A 22,767-nucleotide genomic window follows, 5' to 3' on the forward strand; every position below is an offset into this window, starting at 1 on the left:
AATGAGTTCCATCAACTTCTAGGTGCTTTAAAAACGAGCAATGAGGTGTTTATCACGATATCCTTAGAGCGGTTCAAAATAACCAAGGAGATGTATTTTTTGTATATGGTTATGGCGGAACATGTAAAACATTTCTAGAGGAGAAATTGTTAACGTTGCTTCGAGTGATATTACTTCTTACAGGAGGTAGGACAACACTCTCTCTCTTTAAATTCCTCTAGTTCTTAATGAAGATTGTCTTTGTTACATAAAGTCAGACAGTGATGTTGCTAAGTTACTAAAGAAGACTACGTTGATTATATGGGATGAAGCACCAATGGTTCATAGGCATACATTTGACGCATTAGATAGAAGTATTAACGATATTTTTGGTAGTCGAGGCATTAGTGACTCAGAAATGCTTTTTTGGTAGCAAAAGTAGTTGTTTTTTAAGGAGATTTCAGACAAATTCTGCCGATTATTCCCAACGCAAGTAGACAAGACATTGTTAATGCGTCGTTAAGTTCATCTTACATTTGGAAAAAATACAAAGTCCTAAGGTTAACTAAAAACATGAGGTTAACTATTGACAGTCAAGCTTCTGAAATCGAACAGACAAGGGTTTTTGCAAACTGGCTTTTGGATTTAGGAGAAGGCAAGGTTGGTAGTGTGAATGATGGTGAGTCAATTATTGATATACCTGATGATCTTCTCATTATCGATTCAACGGATCCTACATCTACATTAATTGAATTTGTCAATCCTTCGATTCTTGTAAATATCAAGAATTCATCCTACTTTCAGGAAAGAGCAATACTTGCACCAAAGCATGAAGTCATTCAAGAAATAAACGAACGTTTGTTATCATTGTTTCCAGGAGATGAAAAGGAGTACCTAAGTTCATATAGCTTACGTGAATCAGAGCAGCAACTTCACGACCAGTTTGATAGAACTTTGTACTCACCTCATGTCTAAAATGGTCTTAAATTATCGGGTTTGTCAAACCATAAGATATTACTAAAATTCGGTGTTCGAGTTATGTTGCTAAGGAATATTGATCAGAAATCTGGGTTATATAATGGAACTAGACTACGGGTGTTATCTTTGGGAAATCGAGTTATAGAAGCAGAGATCATATCTGGAAGCAATATTGGAAGCCAGACATTTATTCCAAGAATGTCTTTGACACCTACAGACAAAAAGATTTCATTCAAGTTTCAAAGAAGACAGTTTTCAATTGTTGTAAGTTATGCCATGACCATAAATAAAAGTCAGGGACAGTCATTATTGAAGGTTGGTTTGTTTATGATACAACTGGTCTTCACCCATGGTTAGTTGTATGTTGCTTTATATAGAGTAAAAAGTAAGCAAGGTTTAAAAATATTAATTATAGATGATATGGTATAATTAGCAATAGAACAAAGAATGTTGTATAGAAATAAGTATTTGGTAATTTATGATACGTGGTTCTTATTTTATTTATATAAAAATATGTATTTTTCCATAGTTTCATTTATAAATTTTATTTTACAAATTCTTGATACTTATTCATATTTTTATTATTTTTTTACAAATCTTAAAAACAATTCTAAAGGAAAAAAAGCTTGGAAAAGTAGCATCGAACTTTCGATTATCATTTATATTTGTAACATAAGTTTTCTAAAATGATTTAATTTTTTCAAATTACCTCGTGTAATACACGGGCTCGAACCTAGTGTGTGTGTGCATGCGTGTGTGCGGGCGTACGTGTGCGTGCATGCGTGTGTGCATGCGTGTGTGTGTGTGGGGAAAACAAATCAAATGTAACCTTTTCAAAAGTTGCAACTAATACAACCCAATGAAATCTAATCCTAGTCGTTAATCATCTCCTTTTTAAGAAGTAATTTCGTTTTTAATTTTTAAATCTTTGGGTTTTTGTTTCTTTAATTAAAAAATAAAATCCATTAATTTTGAGAAACGGTTTTGTTGTTGTTATCAATTAATAATTTTTTGTATTTTTGGCACGGTTTGCATGACGATTAAGCATAATTGTCTTTCATTATATTCATGAAAAAACCTTAAAAAAACTAAAGCATATAACCATTCATCTAGACGTTATGTATATATACATATAAGCAATTGAAGCTATTTTTTGGTTTATATGTATGTGTGCATGTTATGCAGATGTGCATACCGGACAACTTGCTTACAAATTACCAATATGCACATTTGCAACATCCAGATGAACGATTATTAGAGTTTTCTTCAGTTTTTTATTTTTTTTGTGGGACTATATATATATAGAGTTTCATTCAAGAGAGAACTGTTTAGTTTGTGATAACTGTTAGATTCAATCTCAACCACAAATCAGTGGATAAATTAGGAAACTAATATTTTTGGTAATATGACTTAAATATTTAATCAAGGGGCATTTTAGGTATTAATTTTTTTATCTCTCCTGTGTCTCTCTCTCCTGCTTCCGGCTTTCAGTAAACCTTATTTCGGCGAACATCATGTGATACCCAAAATACATACAATGTGATATCCAAAACACACCAAGTAAACTTCGAGACCACTATGATACCAATAGTGGTACCATGGTGATACCAATTGTAGTGCCACCATGATACCTACGTTGTGTGTGTGTGTATTTTAAAATTCTTCTCTCTCCAGTGAACCATATTCTGGCAAACACCAAATAAACTTAAGATAGTGATACCTAAAAACATCTGACACTGTTAAAAAAAATATATATACAAACGAATGTAATACTACTGTGATACATACCATGAGCAATGTGATACCCAAAATACTTACAAGATACATTATGATACACACTGTGACATATGTGATATTTTAGCATGTGATCAAATCTTCAATCAAGAACATAGCATAACCCACAAACTTAACAAAAAATTGTTAGAATTTTGCAAAACAAGAGTCTAAAAGATCTATTGTTGTCTAAAATACAAAAGAAAGTAAGAGGTAGACAAGATATGTTTACATCATGAACAACAAAAAACAACCATCGTTTGCTATGGCGGAGCTCAACAATATAATGAGTGAACCACCTAACAACCACATGCGCCACCATCGACGGTGGTGGGCGCTTAAACAGTTGTAGTCTTGGAGAAAACCTCACTACCACACAGTATCAGACCTCCTTCTACTAATCTTCACATCAGAAACCAAATATCGTTGCGAAATCTTGAAATAAATGCCTCCAGTTTCTCATTCAACTCCTCATTCGACAACATCGTCGACGTGATCGATGGTGGCCTTTGAGGGGGAGATCGAAGGGAGTGTCGATGTAGATGGTGTTCGGTAGGGGGGATGGGATCGGACAAGATGACCAGAGGAGGTCATCACTTGTCGGAGGAGGCCACTGGATTTTGGTCCCTGTGTGTCCGTGTGTGTTTGTGTGTATATAATAAAGTAATTAATCTAATTAAGGTAAACTGGAATATTAAACTAATCAATGTAAGTTGAATAATCAACCCAAATTTTTAATTTACCCTTCCATTTTATTTTAAGAAGAATATTATAAATGATTGGCTCACGTTGGATCTCACAGTTACCACAAATTAATTAGTTCTCATTTGATTAGGCCCCTATATATATATATATATATATATATAGAGAGAGAGAGAGAGAGAGAGAGAGAGAAAAAGGTTCATTCGTGAAGTGGCAAATATTTGAGAAATAAAAAAGTAATCCTAATCTTTCATCTAGTCAACATTTGTGACTTTGATCGTAAAGCACCGGATAATTCATTACATAGTATGTGGTAGATAGAGGGATAGTTCCGTAAGTTTTTCAAATAGACGGTAAACAGGTTCATAGGTGTATCTGTTAATTAGTTCACATGTGAACTATTTTACTTACTCATATATGAACTCAGAGGTTCATATATAAATCAATTAATTAGTTCACATGTAAATCACCCGTTCATCCTTGTGTTAACACACTCCGTAATTGCATGTCCTTGTGTTAACACACTCCATAATTGCATTTAAAATCACATATGATTCACATTTAAATTAATCGTTATACTGATCTCTTATTTCAACCATATTCTCGTCTGATTTCCTCTCCATATATATATATATATATATATATATATATATATATTCACGTTGTAACCACATTGTGAGCTATATAGGAGAGATTCAAACTCATCATAGCAGGGATTTGGATTTGATTTGGATTTGGAGGAATTGGAGGGATTTGGATTTGAAATCCATTCTAACCCTGTGTTTGGTTTGCTGGATTGTGAGGATTTGAAATCCATGGATTCCTTCGAAATCCCTTAAACGCTGGATTTGGAAATCCTTTGAAAATACATGGGATTTGAAATCCATTCCCTTACATCGTCTCCATCTTCTCCCACAGCATACATGCTTGCCCTAACTCGTCTCCATCTTCTCCCACAGCTTACATCGTCTCCCTTTGTCTCCGTCTCCGTCTCCGTCGCCCTTCATCTCCCTTCGTCTCCGTCGCCGTCGCCCTTCGTCGCCGTTGCCCTTCGTCTCCGTTGCCGCCTTCGTTGGTGGTCGTCGCTCAACGTCTCCGTCGCCCACCGTCTCCGTCGCCCTTCATCTCCCTTCGTCTCCGTCGCCGTCGCCCTTCGTCTCCGTCGCCGCCTCCGTCGGTGGTCGTCGCTCACCGTCTCCGTCGCCCTTCGTCTCCGTCGCCGTCGCCGCCTCCGTCGGTGGTCATCGCTCACCGTCTCCGTCGCCCACCGTCTCCGTCGCCCACCGCCTTCTCCCATCACTCAACAGGTGAATCCCTTTTCCCCTTTTCGATTTCTGTAGTTCTCGATAATTTGCTTCATTGAGGAATCCTGTACAGACCATAGACAGTTGCTAGCTCTTTTGAGTAAGGAGACCCAATACTACAAATCCTACAAACCAAACAAAGGAATGGATTTCAAATCCAATCCAATCCAAATCCCTCATAGGAATCCAAATACCTCAAAAACATTCCTGCAAACCAAACGCACCCTAAGAACTGCATAACAAATATATTTACGAAAATAACCTTCTAACACATAATTTGACAAATACACGACATTTTTTTTATTAACCTGGATATCCAACCCGCTATGCGAACAGACTAATCTCCTGCTTTGCAGGTAGCCCGAAGTCACCGCATTTGAACCTCTATGGCCATAAGAAGATTTTTATTCCTCCTTGGATTTGAACCTAAAATCTCCAAGCACTTTTGACTTTCGGAGCCCAAGATAAAACCAATCAGACACGACCCTTGTGGTTTAAATACACAACATTATGATATATTTTGAAGATTCTTGTATTAAGATGTAGCATTTGAAAGATTTTGAGACATATTTGTATTAGAAAGCAACATTCTTTCTGTTAGACGTAGGGGCTGTTTGGTAGGAGCTTAATGAGCTGTATAAAAGATATGGCTTATTCGCACAGCCATATCCAGCTGTTCGTATGGGCTCATTCGACCAACCATGGGCTAAATCCCTCAGCTAGGAAAGTGATGTTTCTTGTATTCAGCCCTTTATTAAGCCATTTGTTCCCCTTTTGCCCTTTCCCTCTTTTCCCTTTTCACTTCCATGCCTTTCCGAAGGGGTAGCGACGAGGTTAGAGTCGGGTGGATTTGGGGTGACTGAGAGTCGGCGAGTGGTGGTATTCAGGACGATCGAGAGAGATAGTCGACGAGGGAGGGAGGCGGGAGGGTCGGTTTGTGGGTATGTGTTGTGTTCGGTGTGTGCAACGTAGAGAGAGATCGATGTAAAGGTGAGAGAGGGTTTGTGAGTATGTGTTGTGTTCGGTTTGGGGGGACACCGAATAAGGAGAATCGGGTGGATTTGGGGTGACTGAGAGTCGGCGAGTGGTGGTATTCAGGCCGAACGAGAGAGATAGTCAGCGAGGGAGGGAGGGAGGGAGGGAGGTGGGAGGGTCGGTCTGTGGGTATGTGTTGTGTTCGGTGTGTGCAGCGTAGAGAGAGATCGATGTAAAGGTGAGAGAGGGTTTGTGGGTATGTGTTGTATTCGATTTGGAGGGACACCGAACAAGGAGAATCGAGTGGATTTGGAGACACCGAACTGAACAGAGGGATGTCGGCGAGGGAGGGATGTGAGAGGGTCGATCCGTGGGAAGTCGGCGACAGAGGGAAGTCGGCGAGGGAGGGATGTGAGAGGGTCGGTCCGTGGGAAGTCGGCGACATAAGGACAGAGTCGGCGAGAGATGATTCGGGTTAAAAATGTCATTTTTCACATTCAGACGGTTTATTCAGCATGACAACCGAACAACAATTTATAAGTTATCATATAGACAACTTTATCAATACATACATCTTTATCCATACAGGTCTTAATAGAAAACGAACCGAACAGCCCCGTGGTACTTTTTCTTAAATCAATCATAAGATCATGCATTTATAAAAATCTGTCGTAGTATCACTATCACCGTCACCGTCACCAATATTGAACGACCAAAATAGTGATGTCTCACAGCCAAAGTGTTCCAAACCTCAACCCAGCAAAACTTGAATATACGAAAACCGACATAAATTTCAAGGTTAATAAGAGAATTGTGTAAGGAAGTTATCAAAGTCCACTAAGGTTTTATTGTTTTCAATACCGGAACAAKTCCCTCCCTCAGTATGACTTCCCACAATGTATCAAGCTCCCAGCGCCCAGGAAAAGACCAAAAATGGCAGCACTGCCCACAGTTGCTTGTCCAATATATCTGATCTTCAGAAGTCCAGGGACCTGCATTTAAATTTATCAAATATACAATAATAGTATCATATGTATATCAACACAAATAAATCAAATAAGACATAAGTAGGGTGAGGGTCTCAAAAAAGACTCTATGCACCAATCTGATCAGTTATTTAGAAAAATATAGGCTTCTGACACTTTTTTTTATTTATTAAATCTATTTGAATAAATAACCCACCCAGCCACCATGGGTGGCTCGGCTCAGAAAAAAGCTCCACCCTCCATCAATGAGCATTATAAGAAAGTCAAATCTATATTGGCTTGGGATCAAGGTTGGCTAAGAAGCTCAAAACCTTGTACAGGTCCAGTGATCTTAGAAGCGTTAGTGCATTCTTCCAAATCAAAGTCAGAATGTTTAAAATAAACTAAAGCGCTGTTAACCAAACGCTTATGCGGTAAGCACTTGCCAGGTCAAGTAATCCCGGATGTGCATGCCAAAAAATGAAAATCGTACCGGATAAGAGCGATGGCAAGGACCAAGAGTCTTACCCGGTTGACGCTTATCGGGTAAATTGTTGCATGCCATTTTGATGGACTAAAACGATAATGTAAGTGAGAGTGTTGACTCTTACCACGCAAGAGTTCGGGTAAACGGTCCCTAAATTTGAATTCTTAAGAATAACCGTTAGCTACATTAAATTATAACTATATATATATATATGAGTTTTATGAGATTACGTTTTGCTCAATAATGTCAGACTAAAACCGATTACATTCACACGTTTTTGTGTGCGTTGGTCCAAAATGGGTCATGTTTGCCACCTAAAGCGACAAAATAAAGTAATGAAAGTAAAGCTATTATCCTTTTTCAACATTTTCTGCAAACATGCCAACTCCAATTAAAAGTTTCATGTATTTGCTCAAAGTATTGTGAGAAAGACTACTGTTTGATAGGGTGCGATTTTGTTGTCATATTTTAAGACATAAAAGTATTTCATACTGATCCTACTAAACTTAACCAATCAAATAAACTCAGTATATTCCACCAAGACGTGGGATACCTCTACCTCAAAGAGTAGCATGATTGTTTCCGTCAAGACCTCGGCTTGTGAAAGGCGTGAGAAAGAGAGAAAGCCCAAAAAGTATAAAAGAGAAGATTTTGAAAAGGAAACTTGACACAAGAAAGGCAGATATGATACAATATGAAAAGCAAAGCTAGATACGAGTAAGCCGCAATATAACAAATAGAAGCAAATACAATGTTTGAAGACTTGACATCAACATCAGTAAATCAAGACTTCACCATCTTGGCTACATTCAATTTCAATTTGCAGGTTCCAACTTTTATACCATAAATATTAACTCTTATGTTTTACAAAATACAAGATTCTCTAACAATCTAACAGGAAAGATGAATTCAGACCCTCAGTACAAGTGAGACAAGGATGTGTTTGAGAGTATGGTTCTGCAGGGATCCAGTGCCCATGTATGTTTGTGTGTGTATGTGTATATACATACATATGCATGTCTTGACATAGTTACTCTACAAGTCTCATGTATTACTTCATCCAAAACAAGTGGAGGAGGTAACTGTTTATCAAGGCGTTTTATGCACAGCAAAAATGACATTCGCAATTAGATACCATGCTCCTCACCAATTTGTCCAAGTAACACACTAGCTTGAAAAAAAAATTGATACAACAATTACAAATCCCTTCTCAATAAGAAAAGGTGCACATATAAACACCTAGTTTTCAAAACTCCAATAAAAGATCATAAGTAATACATGTGGTACTTCTCATATCATTTTCAACATTTTAGGGTAGTTGACACAATTAAAAACAAGAAAACGTTAAATGAAGCTTTGTATCTTCTCTTTTAACAAGTAACATGCACATAATTTCCTCTTATGAGGCTTGAACAAACCTAAAGGTTACTTGAGCAAAGGTTGCTATTAGGTATTATTGGGGCAAAGGCATCCTGGTTTCTAATGAGTATCTCTTGTCCTCTTATCTAAATAACATGTTACTTCCTTATAGAATTTGAAGGTTGCACTTCAAATAACATGTACTAATATTGGTCTTAACTATTCATTTGAGTAGCTCCTGATATGCTGATAGAGTTCCAAGGAGTTAATTTGAAAATATAATTTTTAATAAATAAATTGTGTATTTATGTTTATATATTTGTAATTCTTTTGTTCATTTTATATCAGTTTCATTTCTACTTCTAAGCTTATGTTTTCACATTTTAGCTCATTGTTTCACTTAAAAGCTTTGTAACTATAAAGCTAGATGGGGGGAGATGGTTGGCATTGTTTTTAGTTTTTCTTAAAGGGTGAATTGCATGAAAAATGCAAACGTACTTTGGCCCAAGTGTAACGTACTTCCACAATCTTTTATTTTGATAACTCAGATGTGACATCTTAAAAATTTAGGTACCAGGCCTATATCTAAGAATGCATGAAAATACAACGTACTATAGTCAGTTTCTTATTTTGTGTAACGTACTTTGGCTAAGGCGTTTGAGATCACATTTGATGTACCAAAATAAAGGTTTTGAAAGTACATTACACATGATAGAAATTGGACCAAAGTACAATGCATTTTAAAGCAATTTGCCCTTTTTAAAAACCTGAAGTTACTCATTTTCTTGACCATAGTTGTTAAAAGAGCGCTTGCGAGGTGCCTAGGCTCCTAAGGCTCAAGGTCTTCGGCTTTTTTAAAGTCGAGGCTAGGCGTATTCACGAGCCTCACTAAGGAGTTATTGAAATACCAAGTCAAACCCCAAATATGGAATAAAGTTTCTCATCTTCTCATCTCCTAGACTTCTTAAAAAAGAGTTATCAAATACATGACACAAGTCAAAACCCTAATATTAAATACCTAGTTATTTATAACTTCAAGCCTCTTTCTCTATAAACACCCAGACCTTAACACTTCTCCCTCATGGCTCACGTTTTAAACCCTTCTCCCTTCTTGCCTTTCTGCCTCTATCAAAGTATTGCTGGTTGCTGCTGGAGTACTTGCTACATATCTGAGTTGTGTATAATTGTGTGTGTATATACTTTTTATAAGATGCGCCTTACATTCCTAAGGCCCGTGCATCACGCCTAGGCACCGGGACCCCTTTGTGCCTGAGTGCGCCGTGAGCTTTTAACAACTTTGTTCTTGACGCCCTCCCACCATGAACTCTCCTTCCTCTCCTTCATGTGACTGAGTGAGGGTTATTTGATAATTCCATTAGACAATCCAAAAGTGAAACTGTTTCCTGAATTTCACCAATACAAAGACCATCATACGGAAGGACATAGATGAAATGGAACTCAACTTTCGACAGCCTAATGTTGATAAGTATAATGAAAGTAGGAAACTGCTAAACTTTAAAACCTAAAGCTTCAAGCAATGATAAGATAGTACCTTATTTCTAATAGCATCATAAGTCCCGTATACAGCACCTGAAATAAATAAAACCATTAGATGAAATAGAAAGCTAAGCTAGAATCTCTCTCACATTTATCAAAAAAAGAGAATTAAAATCACATAGATAAAAAAATCATCCAATATATAACCGAAAAGTCATGGTCTTGCCCTCTTATTGTATCCGCCTATTCTCTAATCTGCAACAAGATGGTAGAAGAGAGGGAGAAGACACAGCAAGCCATGACTGGAATAGGGGTATGAGCAAAAGAATAAAGTAGCTTAATTTAACCCCAAGTCAATTTTAAAACCCTAGTTTCTCACCCACTCCTCATCCCTGCCTCAGCCTCGCCTCACAGCCTCAGGCACCTCAAGACCCGCCTCAGATGGCCTGAGGCGTACAATTCGTTCAGGTCACTTGAGGTGGCGCCTCATGTTCGGAATCCCACCGCCTCGCATCAAACGGTTTTGAAAACCATGATATATATATTAAGTTTTGTATATATATATATATATATATCAAATGACCAGCAATTTTTTCCTGCAGTACCAATACAATAACCACTATATCAAATCATGATCTTGGCTTAAGACCGCGATAATTGGTTAGACCATGATAACACTTTTAGTCTTGCAGCTAAGTTGACATCTATTTGTCTCATTAGAGGCAACAATTTTGACCCACGTACCTAAGAGTAGGTCAATTAGGGTTATATTTTTCTCTCTAAGGTGGTGTTTGGTACACATACAACATTGGACTAGATAGGACAAGAAATAACTGGACAAGACTGAACAGGACAAGTTGTTTGCCTTTGCTTGGTATGACTAGGACTGAAAACGATTGCACAAGTTACCCCTAAAAGTTGTTTGATGATTTTATATACCATATAATAGTTTCAAATTACACAAATCAAGTAGATATTTAAATAATTTAATTCATAAATATTTTAACACAATTTTCATGTAAATAACTACATACATATATAATAGTACCAAATTTGAATGAAGAATTTGATATAATTGATGGTAGTTTGAAAAAACAAGATCCGTACAAAGGAAAACCATGTTTTATTCGGTTTGGGATATGCCTATGAATTGGTGGAGGCACGATGGAGGTTGTTGCAGCGACAGTGGTTGTTGCAGCGACAGTGGCGGTTGCAGCAGCAGTCGAAGGAGTCAAGGGGGTGATGGTGTTGGTAGTTGAGGTAGAGGCGGTAGTGATCGATTTGGTGGTTACCAATCTTGGTGGAATTGAAGGTGGTGATTGTGGCAAAGACGAAAGTGGGCGACAGTGGTAGCGGTGGTGGAGGTAGAGACGATCGTGGTGGGTGGAAGACGGTGACTGTGAGGATGTGAAGGTGGTGAACAATGGTGGTAGCGGCCGCTGATAATGGTAGAGGAGGTAGTTGTGGCCGATGTGATGGAGGTAGGAGGCGACCGACAGTGGTAGTAGTGGCCACGATGGACGGTGGTGGCCATGGCCCATGGTGATTGTGGTGGTGTTGGATGTTGTTGTAGTGGAGAAGGAGGTGGAGGTGGTTGACGGTGGTCGGTTTAGCTGCCGATGGCGACTGATGGTGGTGGTAGGGATGGCCAATGGTGACAATTGAAACAAATACCATATTAAGGTTATGTAGTTCAAAGAAGTCATTGAAAGTGTGTTGATCAAGAAGTTTTCTACATCGCCTAAAAGATGCTCAAATCTGGTCTTGAATCTCTCAACTTCTAAAACCTTTAGGTTGACTTGGAGCACTTATGACTATGCTTTGTTTTATGAGACAGACATGGCAAGAGGACTGTGTTGGTATCTTCGATAGACGATATTATAAATACAAACAATGACAAAAAAATGTGGCTTTAAAATTCTTCATACTAAGAGACTTTAAAACCAAGGACCTAGAAAGTCTTAGCTACTCTTACAGGCATTGACGTGGCAGAATCTCAAAAAGGCCTTTCCATTGGCAAGATAGTATGCTCATCATATCTTTGCTAAGATAGGTAGGTTTGATAGTCCTATTGCTAAGTCACCAATGATTTTGAATATCAAGTGTCAACCCTAGAACGAAGAAATATCCAAGAACGAAGAGCTTTATAAGATCCAAGAAAGGGATCCAAAAATTTAGGTCACTAGGGCCTAGGGTATGAAAAAATCCGAAACCGAATAACTCACCTGGACCAAAACAGTTTTGGGTTATTTGGTATGCAGGTTAAAGGGTCGGTTAATGGAATCAGGTAAGTTTCAGTTTCGATTATTTTATTTTTTTATCATTTTGGTTAATCGAATAGCAAATTATACTATTATTTTATATAATTTTCTTCTAAATGAACTGGTTTAAGCATATAGAAAATTTAACATTAGGTGAATTGATTTATAGAACAAGCCCATCAACAAATATAAATTGAAAAAAATACAGAACTCAAAACAAGCCCTAAATCTAAAACCTACAAAAAAAATCCCCAAATCAAAGTAATATGAAAATAAAAAAGCATCGATCCAAAGCAACTAGAATATATAACATATAACAACAAGAAGTCTGAGCATTAACTGGTAGAAGCCAAAGATAAAAGAGCTAAGAGTTAGAGGCTTAGAGCTAGATCAGAAGATGTAGAACTCAAACAACCAACCTAAAATCGATTTACGAGGGGAACAGCGGTCAAGCAAGGGAGTGGGGTTTCGTCAAAACGGACTAGATCATTGGGGTGAACCGTCGTAAGTGACCAGCTTGAATCGTGGTAAGTGACTTGGGGGAACTGGAGACATAAAGTGTAAAAAAATTACCTATATCGTTTAAGAAACTGGACTTTGGATAGGGGCCTTTCCCCCCACCTTCTATACTATAAGTCAGCCTGCGCAAGAAGGTGTTGGGAAATAGCAAGGAAACTAAATTATATCACGATCAAGAGACCAAAAAAATGCACATTGCATTTCAATGGGTGTGATAAGAATGCAGTTCTACAAATTTTAAGATACATTAAAGGTGCTCGTAGAAAGAGTACTCTTTACACCATCAACAACACACTCAAGTCACGAGGTATTAGGATGCTAGTAATGACACATGTTCTTATAATATAAGCTCTACCAAAGGATATTCTGTTTCTCTAACAGGAATCATGTTATAATAGACAAGCAAGATATGGTTTCATTGTCAAGTGTGAAGTCCAAAAATTGAGTCATGGCTTCGGTTGCTTGTTATTTGACACAAACACCACATGTTTGATTCAAGAATTAAGGGATTTCACAACCAAGTTAATGGAGATATGTTGTAATATAAGTTCAAGACACATAAGAGCCCTAACCATATTTCAACTTGTAATCAATCCATATAGACTGACTATTATATTATAGTAAAAAGGCACTTAGAACGAGTACATGTTCGAGCATCAAAGGCTACCTTTCACATAATCGGAAACCAAACCTTTTAAATGAACACCAAAAAGTATATTGAGGTAGATTGTCACTTTGTTTGCGAGAAGGTAGTTGGCACTCCTTGGGAACAACCTACTATTTAGAGCATTAGAGACTACCTTTCACATAATTAGAAACCAAATCTTTTAAATAAACATAAAAAAACATATTGAGGTAGATTATCACTTTGTTTGCAAGAAGGTAAATTGGCACTCCTTGGGAACAACCGACTATTAAGCTGGTTTGGTTCCACTTAGAAGATCACATTTAGGCATGTTTATGATGGATATTGACATATATGATCCAACTAAAGGAACACGCCCCAGGTAATAACCCCCAAGGGCATCCTCAAAGCATCCAACACAAGTACCAGGAGAACCCAGGTTTAAATCCAAGGAGGAATAAAAATCCCCTTTTGGCCACGGAGGTCCAAATGCGATGACTCCGGGCTATTTGCAAAGCAGGTGGTCGCCCTGGGATTAGTCGGAGCGTATAGCGGGTTGGATATCCAGGTTAATCAAAAAAAAAAAAAAAAGCATCCACACAAGCATGAAGCAAGGGGTAGACAACTTCCTAAACAAAAAGGTTACTTGATTTAGGAGATACAATTTTCTATGAACAAAATCATTAACAATGCCTGAAAAGAGAACAAAAGTACCTAAGAACGATTTTTTTTTAGTGTCTGAAAGGATAGAATGTATTAACTTTATGCACTAGAATTTATCACACAATTGACACAAACCTATTAACAAATTGAGAAAAAAAATACAAAAATTATGCAGCTTACAGGCCAAATAAATACGCTTCTAACACCACATAAAGCATCTGTAGGTAGACAAGATAATAAATTATTAGGAAAAAAGTTGAAGAGTTCTTAAACATAATTTTATGTATCAGGCCTTCAAACAGTAAAGTAAACTAAAACCTATTCAAACCCATTAGGCAGTAGATGATAAGAGAGAACAAACAAGATAAGATTAATGTGTTCGAGTTTGACTGATTAAGACGATAGAAGATGGGAAACGATTAGGGTTTAGAAGGAAGGGGGTTTGAAAAGTAAACATTACCAACAGCCCCTCCAACGGCACCACCTACGGCGACTCCGGCGGTTACTCTGGCCAGACAGCTATCCCTTGCCATCTCTCTCTCTCCCCCTCTCTCTCGATTAATTTGTGAAGCTGTGAAGACTGGGAAGAAGCTTTAGGTTTAATTTTCTCAGACACTCGCACAAACGACGGGGAGACTATATAAACCAGGCGTCAGGGCTATGTTTGGCAAATTAAAACACCGAAAAGTAAAAAAAAAAAACTCAATAAATTTTATTGTTTGTAATAATTAAGTTTTTGATAATTTTTTGGAACAAATAAATTCATGTATAATCTATAATCTATTACATAAGTCATTAGACTTTTTGGAACTTGTTAAATAGATCCTTACCCTTTGAAAATGTAACTTGTAACCTGTAACCTAAATAGAAGGTAAACCTCAAATTTAAATAAATAAATAAAACCTAATAATATCATGACTCCTCGTCTCCCTCTCGTCTCTACATCACCATCTCCTTGTCGTCTCCACGTCACCTTCTCCTTGTTGTCTCCACACCACTGTTGCTGCTTAACGCCCCTACGCCACCGTCTCCCTCTCGCCGGTCGCTGGCGCACCATCCCCGTCGTTGCCGCACCACCCCTATGTCGCTCGTCGCTACCGCACCCAACCCTGCCTCCGCTCGTCGCCATACACCACCATCCCATCGCCGGTCGTTGTTGTTGCACCATCCATATCGCCGGTCCCGCTACAGTTTGATCTAATCAGGTTTGTTCCAGCATTGTTCATCATATTATTACATTTTAATATGCAACTTACATATCTACAATATCAAAGATGAATCCTATCGATTATTATAAATTTGTTCAGATTGAGGATGAGTTTTATCATGAGATATGAACATGTCGATTATTATAAATTTGTCCAATTGCTTTACTACAAGATATGAATCACTCGATCTTCTAGCATAAATGGATCGTTGTTAATGTGATTGTTTATCTGGTAAAAGAACACTAAAAAACTCACTGTTGTCATCCTCCATTTTCATCAACAATGCTTCCTTAAACCATACAAGAATAGTTACTCCTAAACGTTGAAGATAGACCATTATTCATATTTTAGGAACCTAGGATTCATTTTCTATACCATCAACGTGTTTGTATCTTTTCAGGTGACTTTAACTTGGACTGTTGCTGAGTTGATAGAGATTTGATATATGTTGGTGTTTTTTTATCTTATTACAAGTTTTACCATCTTCTTGTAAGCTTTTAGAAAAGGCCATAAAAACCAGACCAAACCAACCAGTATATCTTATTGCTTCTAACATGTACATATGTATGTAGTAGTATTCCATGATCTCCATCTACCTGTGTGTATCAGCCAACATACTGACAATACTGTTTTATCCAGCTGGGAAATACAGATTAGTTTGGCAATGTTCAATGTCAAATCCAGGTGGTGGATGATGTGAGGTTGTATACTGAATCTACACCAAACAAGTCCAAATATTATCCAATATTTACCATCTACTATGGATGGAACAAATTTTCAAGCATCCTAGTCCATTGTGCTAAATTGACGGTCCTAGACTCTAAAATACTAACTTATACAAAATCACCAACACGTTACATAAACTGGACGTTTATACTCACCAACAAGGACCTAGAGTACCAGTAAGCTCTCATAAAATTCTAACCGAACACCAAAAAATGTGTCTCGATGACGATCACAAACTGCATTATGTAAAATAACATGAAGTCTTTAGCACCGACTAAGGTACTAAACTGGTACTCTACACCTTACAGTCGGATAAGAAAGAACGACAAATAGTGAATTAGTTAAAGAAGTCACTAGGCATAACATTTCCAGGTGCAAGTCTTTGTAAGCATAAATCCAACTGCAGTGCTAGAAACTACTTTAGGTATAGAAAAGATTGATTACAATCAAATATCTACTTATACACAATTTCAAAATGCCCAACAGCTAAAGGCCTATTACACAATAAGATAATACATAAATACATACATGCATATATTTATATATGACAACAAAGATCGTTAACAGACATCATTGGCTCCAAGAAACATCAATCTAAAAGCAAATGATACTTGTACATCAAACTGAGTGCTAGATACAAAGCGATACATGGGCAGCATATGAAGAAAATGAAGAAAACTAAATTAAATGAAAGAAACAAAAGGGAGTTAAGTCTCATAATATAATAAGCAATGGGAACATTGACAGTATAAGGCATGAATGAGTTGCTCAAAATCATGTTATTTTAAACTAAGCAGGCGTCAAATTGGGAAATAAGCTAGTCACTTATACACTGAACTTTCTTATTTTTATTAGTCTGAATCATTTAACCATGTCTGAATCAAAAAAATTTAAAGATAAAATACCAAAACAAATTACTTGGTCTTGTTTGATTTGTGGATTAAATAGATCGGATTCTCGTGGTTAAGGGATTCCAAGTACTATCTTAAGATCTGGTTAAAACCCGACCCAAAAAGTGGCTACTTTATTAAATCTGATGTTTAAAGTTTTTATTAACATCGCTTGTCTCACGTATCTTAATATATTTCAATCCCTTTTGTCCATTTGTTTCTTTCTTTTTTCGTGTTTTCTAATTAAGAGTGTCAATTCTGTTTACTTTCTTATCTGTGTGATAAACTTGAAAATCTTGATATCGAGATTGAATCTGGTTTATATTTATCTTTTTCTTTTAGTCATTTTTAGAAACTAATTGTTGACTGGTGACGCACAACAAACATTAGGGTTGAGTTGAACTGCTTAAATTTATACTATTGGTTCATAATTATTTGATTTTATGATAAGTTTTGTTTTCATTGATAAGTTCATAATTATGATAAGTTTTGTTTTCATTGATGAATCGTGATGAAATCCTTATTCTTGTTTACAAAATGATATCTGATTGCGATGGTAATTATAGTGATGATCCAAGTTATGAAATAAACGATAATTCAAGTGAACATATATCAGATTCTTTATCTTTAGACCTTGAAGATGAGGATGATATAATCAACTTAAATTAAATAGTTGATGATCAGTTTCTAGATAAGCTTTGTATTATAAACACGATTGACAATATTGAGTTTAATATGGATGAAGATGATGATAATGTTGGAGATCATGCTATACAAAAAGGTGTTCAATACCCAATACATGATCCTAACATTCCTTGGAAGCTGATGAAGCCCAGACTTGGTGAGAGGTATGAGAATCCTAGTCAATTAGTGTTTGACTAACTATACGGTTGCAAATAGCTACCAACTAGAATATGTGAAAAATGATTCAGAAAGACTACTTGTTACATGTGGAAAAGGTAAAAAAGATCACACATGTCCTTTTAGATTATGGGCATCTTGGATGCAAGAAGAAAAATCGTTTCAAATTAAAAGCATTAACTGTAAGCACATATGTAGTAGAGACTATAGTTTTGGATCCCTAGTGACACCAAATTGGATTGCAAAGCATTATGTTAGAGAACTCATTCATAAAAATCAAGGATATGCAAGATGATATTTTGAAAAAGTTTATGGTCAAAGTTAGCAAGGGCCAATGCATCCGGGCCGAATCCAGGCCACTTCTTGAAATTGAAGGTTCTTTAACAGAAGACTATGGAAAACTTTGGGATTATGAACATGAAATTAGGAGAGCCAATCCAGGATCTACAGTTAAGATTGACGTAAATTTAATGGCAGATGGAAACAATGAATTTAGGACATTTTATGTATGCCTCAAAGCATTAAGAGATGGGTGGATTAGTGGATGTAGGAAGGTTATAGGACTAAATGGTTGTTTTTTGAAGGGGGTGTGCAAAGGAGAGTTAATATCGGCTATTGGTCAAGATGAAAATAATAAGATCTACCTTATGTACATTCAAACTATGCTTGTTATACTAATATCAAGTGTTATTATTTGTTTAACCACTTACAATGTGGAATGCTTATGTAGCTTGGGCTGTAGTAGATGTGGAGAACAAAGAGAATTGGAAGTGGTTCATTGAACTATTAATAGAAGATATTGGTGATATCGAAGGAGAAGGGCTTACCATCATGTCTGATCAACACAAGGTATGAACGTTGTTAACATTAACTAGTGCATCACCCATTTTGACCACCTAACACTAAAAAATTCATAACTTTTTTCTTGGACCTCCATTTTCGATGAGGTTTTCACATACGCATTCATAACAAGTTAATGTATAACATCCAATAAAACTATTCCAGAAAAGACCTCCCAATAAAAGCAGTTTTACATATTTGTAGGTGTTATGCTTTCCTTTGCAATATTGTTAATTTTGATTTTGAGCACGGAATCCCGTAAAACTTTTTCGAAACCTCCAACAACTCCTAACAGGTCCAAAAATTAGTTCCAAAGCATAGCATCCATCAAACACCTTCCATTTGAGTGTTTTACGTATAGTTTACCAAAGTAGCAACATAATTTGTAAAACTTGCATAAAATGCAATCTCGTGACTTTTTTGACTTCCGTCACTTCTAACACTTCATATTAACTTATTCAAAGGTATTACAACCTTTACATCACCATTTATATCATCCGTTTTAGTTTTGGGTAGATTTTTCCCATTTAGGCACTCTAGTTACTTTCCCGATTTCCTATTTATGCATGCTACTTACCTCATACATCTCAATCTAACTATGCTTTCCTTTGCAATTTTATGCAATAGGGGCATTGTTGAAGCTGTAAAAGATTTGGCACCGTATGTAGAGCATTGACAATGTGCAAGACACATATATGCTAATTTTCACTAAAGGTTTAATGGTGTTGAGTATAGAAACATTTTTTGGGCAGCAGCTACATCCACTTTTGAGGCAGATTTCATGTCACACATGGAAAAGTTTAAGATACAAAACCTTGATGCATATAATCACTTGATTGAAAGGGACCCCAATGCATGGTGTAGGGTATTTTTTCCAACCTGGTAGAACTTGTGAAGCTGTAGAAAATGGAATTTGCGAGTCATTTAACTTAATAATTGTTGATGCAAGAAGAAAAACCATAATCACAATGTTAGAGAAGATAATGATATTTGTTATGGAGAGACATTATAGAATGTTAAGAAAAGCACAAGAATGAGAATCAGTTGTTTGTCCAACCATAAGGAAAAAGTTAAAGAAATGGGGAGGTATCACATGTATGCTTATCTATGATGGTAATTTCATTATGTATGCTTGTCTATGATGGTAATATGATCTTGTATGCTAATGTATTCTTTTTCATATGTAGATATTGGTATGTTATCCCTAGTGGTGGGAATGTGTTTGAAACACGAAATGGTTATGAAGCAATGGTGGTAGACTTAGATGCTAAAAAATGTAGTTGTAGATTGTGGGACATATCAGGCATTCCTTGTGTGCATTCCATTGTTGCCATACACTTTATCAATAAGGATCCAGAGGATTATGTTAGTAAATGGTTTACTAAGGATCTCCTCAAAATGGCCTATGAGAATACTATAAAACCATTGAATGAGAGCAACATGTGGACTCCAACACTTTACATCAAACCAAACCCACCTAAGAAAAGGAGAATGCTTGATAGACCATCCATCAAAAGAAAAAGATCAGAATCTGAGAGCCAAGGTACAAGGGTGACTCAATCTGGGAAGCCAATGACATGTAGCAATTGCTTGGAAATGGGACATAATGCTAGGACTTGTAAGAATGAAAAGAAGAACCCACCACCTAAACTTGTTAAGCCAAAAGGTAGACAAAGACTCAACATTCTTGTTGATCCCAGATCTCTCAATAACACTTATAATCTAGTTATGAATAACCAAATTATAATGATTTTATGAAGAAAGTTAAGAAGACTCAAAATTAATATATGAATATTAAAGAACAATTTGAGCTTCAAAGGTTTTACTTTATTGATAATAAAACGTAACACACTAAGAGGATTTTTCACGTATGCGCGCATTTTACAATAGACCTAGTCGTCTATTTATACTAGTTAGCTAATACTAAGATAACCAACTATTGCTACTTTCTAGCAAATATTCTAGCTAATAGATATTGTTTATCTTTTACATRGATAATCWYTGTTTACAAGATAAACTATAATTCCAGCTGTTGATTTGTCATCTCCAGCTGTCATTATYGATGTGACGCTTTCATCCTTATCTTCAAGTCTTCAATGCATGCTTGGATGAATACTTAGAAAATCTTCTAAGTGTTAGTCTGTCCATCGTATCAATGAATACACTTTCCATCGCATCATCCATCGATTTGCTGGTTGTACTTGATCCATCGGTTCGATGGTTGGTCTTTCCATCGATGCTCTGGTTAGTCTTTCCATCGATCCAGACTTGGTCTTTTCTGCCTTGATGTCTTCATCGATCTTCTGGTTCTTCATCATTACTTTTACATTACTTTTTACATTTTGCATTGTGGGATCTAACAATTCTAGAACTGACTACAACAAGAAGAGGCAATAGAGGTGGGAGAGTTAATAGAGGTGGAAAAGGCAATAGAGGTGGGAGGATACCATCATATATAGGGGTCTCTTAATCCAGTTATGGGAGAAACAATGATCAGGGAAGCCATTATTTGTTTTTTAGATTCAAATAACATTTTTGATGACTATTGCTTACACTTTATCTTCATCATTAAAGACATCCTCAAGTATGCCATAACCAGCATGGCCCGAAGGCATCCTACCGTATTCAATTTCAAGAGAGGTTGTTGTTAATGATAAAGACTGTGATGAAGGTGATACTATTGTTGGTGATGAAGAACATTATGAAAGTGATGATGTTGTTAGACATCAAGAAGGGCTACAAGGAAGTCAAATGGTTATTTCTCCACCAAAAATTTATGATGCAAATGAAGAATAGTTCATACCATGACCTTAACATAGATTAGGCATTACTTTAGTATATTTTAGCCCAAATTTTAGTATATTTTGGTATATTTGGGGCAACTGTTGGTGTTTTGTGGCGCAACTTTTGGTATACTTGGCGCAATTGTTAGTATTTTTTGACGCAACTTATGTTCCCATATTTTGGTTTAACTTTTGGTATATATTTTGATTTAACTTTTGGTAAAATTATGCCTAAATTTTTCTATGCAGATTATTATGCTTTGTATACAACTTTTATATGTCTTGTGAAGAGTAATGAGAATGGTATATTTGTTTTTTTATAAATGTAAGTTTTTTTCGTTCAAAAAATGTTGAAGGACCTGTTCGTTCAAAATATGAAAGTCCATTGGTTTTTTTGGACTTTTTTCCACTAACAGAATGTATTTAACAGAATTTAGAAAGTCCAAGGAGTTATTTAACAAGTTTTGTAATGTCTAATGACTTATTTAACAGGTTCTAGAATGTCCAAGGATTTATTTATTATCAAAAATTGTCCAATGACTTAATCATTCCAAACAGTAAAATTCTTTGGGTTTTTTGAACTTTTCCCTTAAAACAAACATGTATTCTAAAAAATTATGTAGCTATAATATTTTATAACATAATTAAAATAAACATTTTAATTACATTGTATATTAATACAAATAAAATAATAAAATAAATAAAAATAATATGAATATGTTAGTTAAAATAATTTTTAAATTGATTATCATATATATTTTAAATTTTAGATGTGTTAAAATAAAATGTTAGAAAAACATTTATACTGATATTTTTTGATTTTAAATAACTATTACACATAATATAAATAAAATAAAATTAGTCAATTTCATATATTCTAATTAATTAGTAATTATAAAATTAAAGGGATCATTAAGTCAAGCCCACAAACCCAGTTCAAGATATGTCAATTCAGATGACATAATAAAGACAGATGTCCATCAAGCTCTCCAAATAAGGAGAAAGAGATGAATGAAGATATATGTGTTAACCTAGCACCTGATAATGAATAAAAGAAGATAAATAGGACACATGTGACTCACCCCATGTGTAAAAAACGTGGTCATGCCACCTACATGGGAAATAGGGTAAAAAATCCCCTTCCCAAGGGACCTCCATAAGGAACCAATCAAGAAGAATGTTCTACATGTGAAGAAGGAGGCTACACGTTATAAGAGAAGATACAAGTTACAAAATTAATTATAGACTATAGTTAATAATTAAATTAAATATTTTATAAAATCATTTAACACATTTTTATTATCTATGAAACAAAATACATATAGTTTTAATTTTTATGTAACTTACATAAACATTATTAGAATTGTTATAT

The 22,767-nt window shown here is 36.0% G+C and overlaps 2 protein-coding genes across 4 annotated transcripts; one reads left to right on the forward strand and one right to left on the reverse strand.

Moving 5' to 3' along the window:
* The first annotated feature begins 552 nt into the window (after positions 1-552).
* On the forward strand, positions 553-954 carry LOC112505680. The gene has a single exon (XM_025109589.1). The coding sequence runs from the start codon at positions 553-555 to the stop codon at positions 952-954; it is 402 nt and encodes a 133-aa protein (XP_024965357.1).
* Positions 955-6,228: 5,274 nt separating this feature from the next.
* On the reverse strand, positions 6,229-14,707 carry LOC112500266 (reactive oxygen species modulator 1). Of its 3 annotated transcripts, XM_025103704.1 has the most exons (4): positions 14,548-14,701; positions 10,075-10,112; positions 6,573-6,703; positions 6,229-6,476 (listed from the first exon to the last, which is right to left on the reverse strand). In XM_025103704.1, exons 1-3 carry the CDS (start codon positions 14,618-14,620, stop codon positions 6,590-6,592), a joined length of 225 nt encoding a protein of 74 aa, XP_024959472.1. In that variant the 5' UTR covers positions 14,621-14,701; the 3' UTR covers positions 6,229-6,476; positions 6,573-6,589. The 3 variants fall into 3 exon arrangements, with proteins under 3 accessions (XP_024959472.1, XP_024959463.1, XP_024959453.1); XM_025103695.1 differs by having other exon boundaries at positions 6,229-6,703; positions 14,548-14,707; XM_025103685.1 differs by lacking the exon at positions 10,075-10,112 and having other exon boundaries at positions 6,229-6,703.
* Positions 14,708-22,767: the final 8,060 nt, after the last annotated feature.

Source organism: Cynara cardunculus, assembly GCF_001531365.2.
Source record: "Cynara cardunculus var. scolymus isolate 2C chromosome LG 1, CcrdV1, whole genome shotgun sequence".
Taxonomy (NCBI): Eukaryota; Viridiplantae; Streptophyta; class Magnoliopsida; order Asterales; family Asteraceae; genus Cynara; species Cynara cardunculus.

What these genes read in the sequence shown, in the direction of transcription:
- LOC112505680 (XM_025109589.1), top strand. Translation starts at nt 553, where the DNA reads ATGAGGTTAACTATTGACAGTCAAGCTTCTGAAATCGAACAGACAAGG.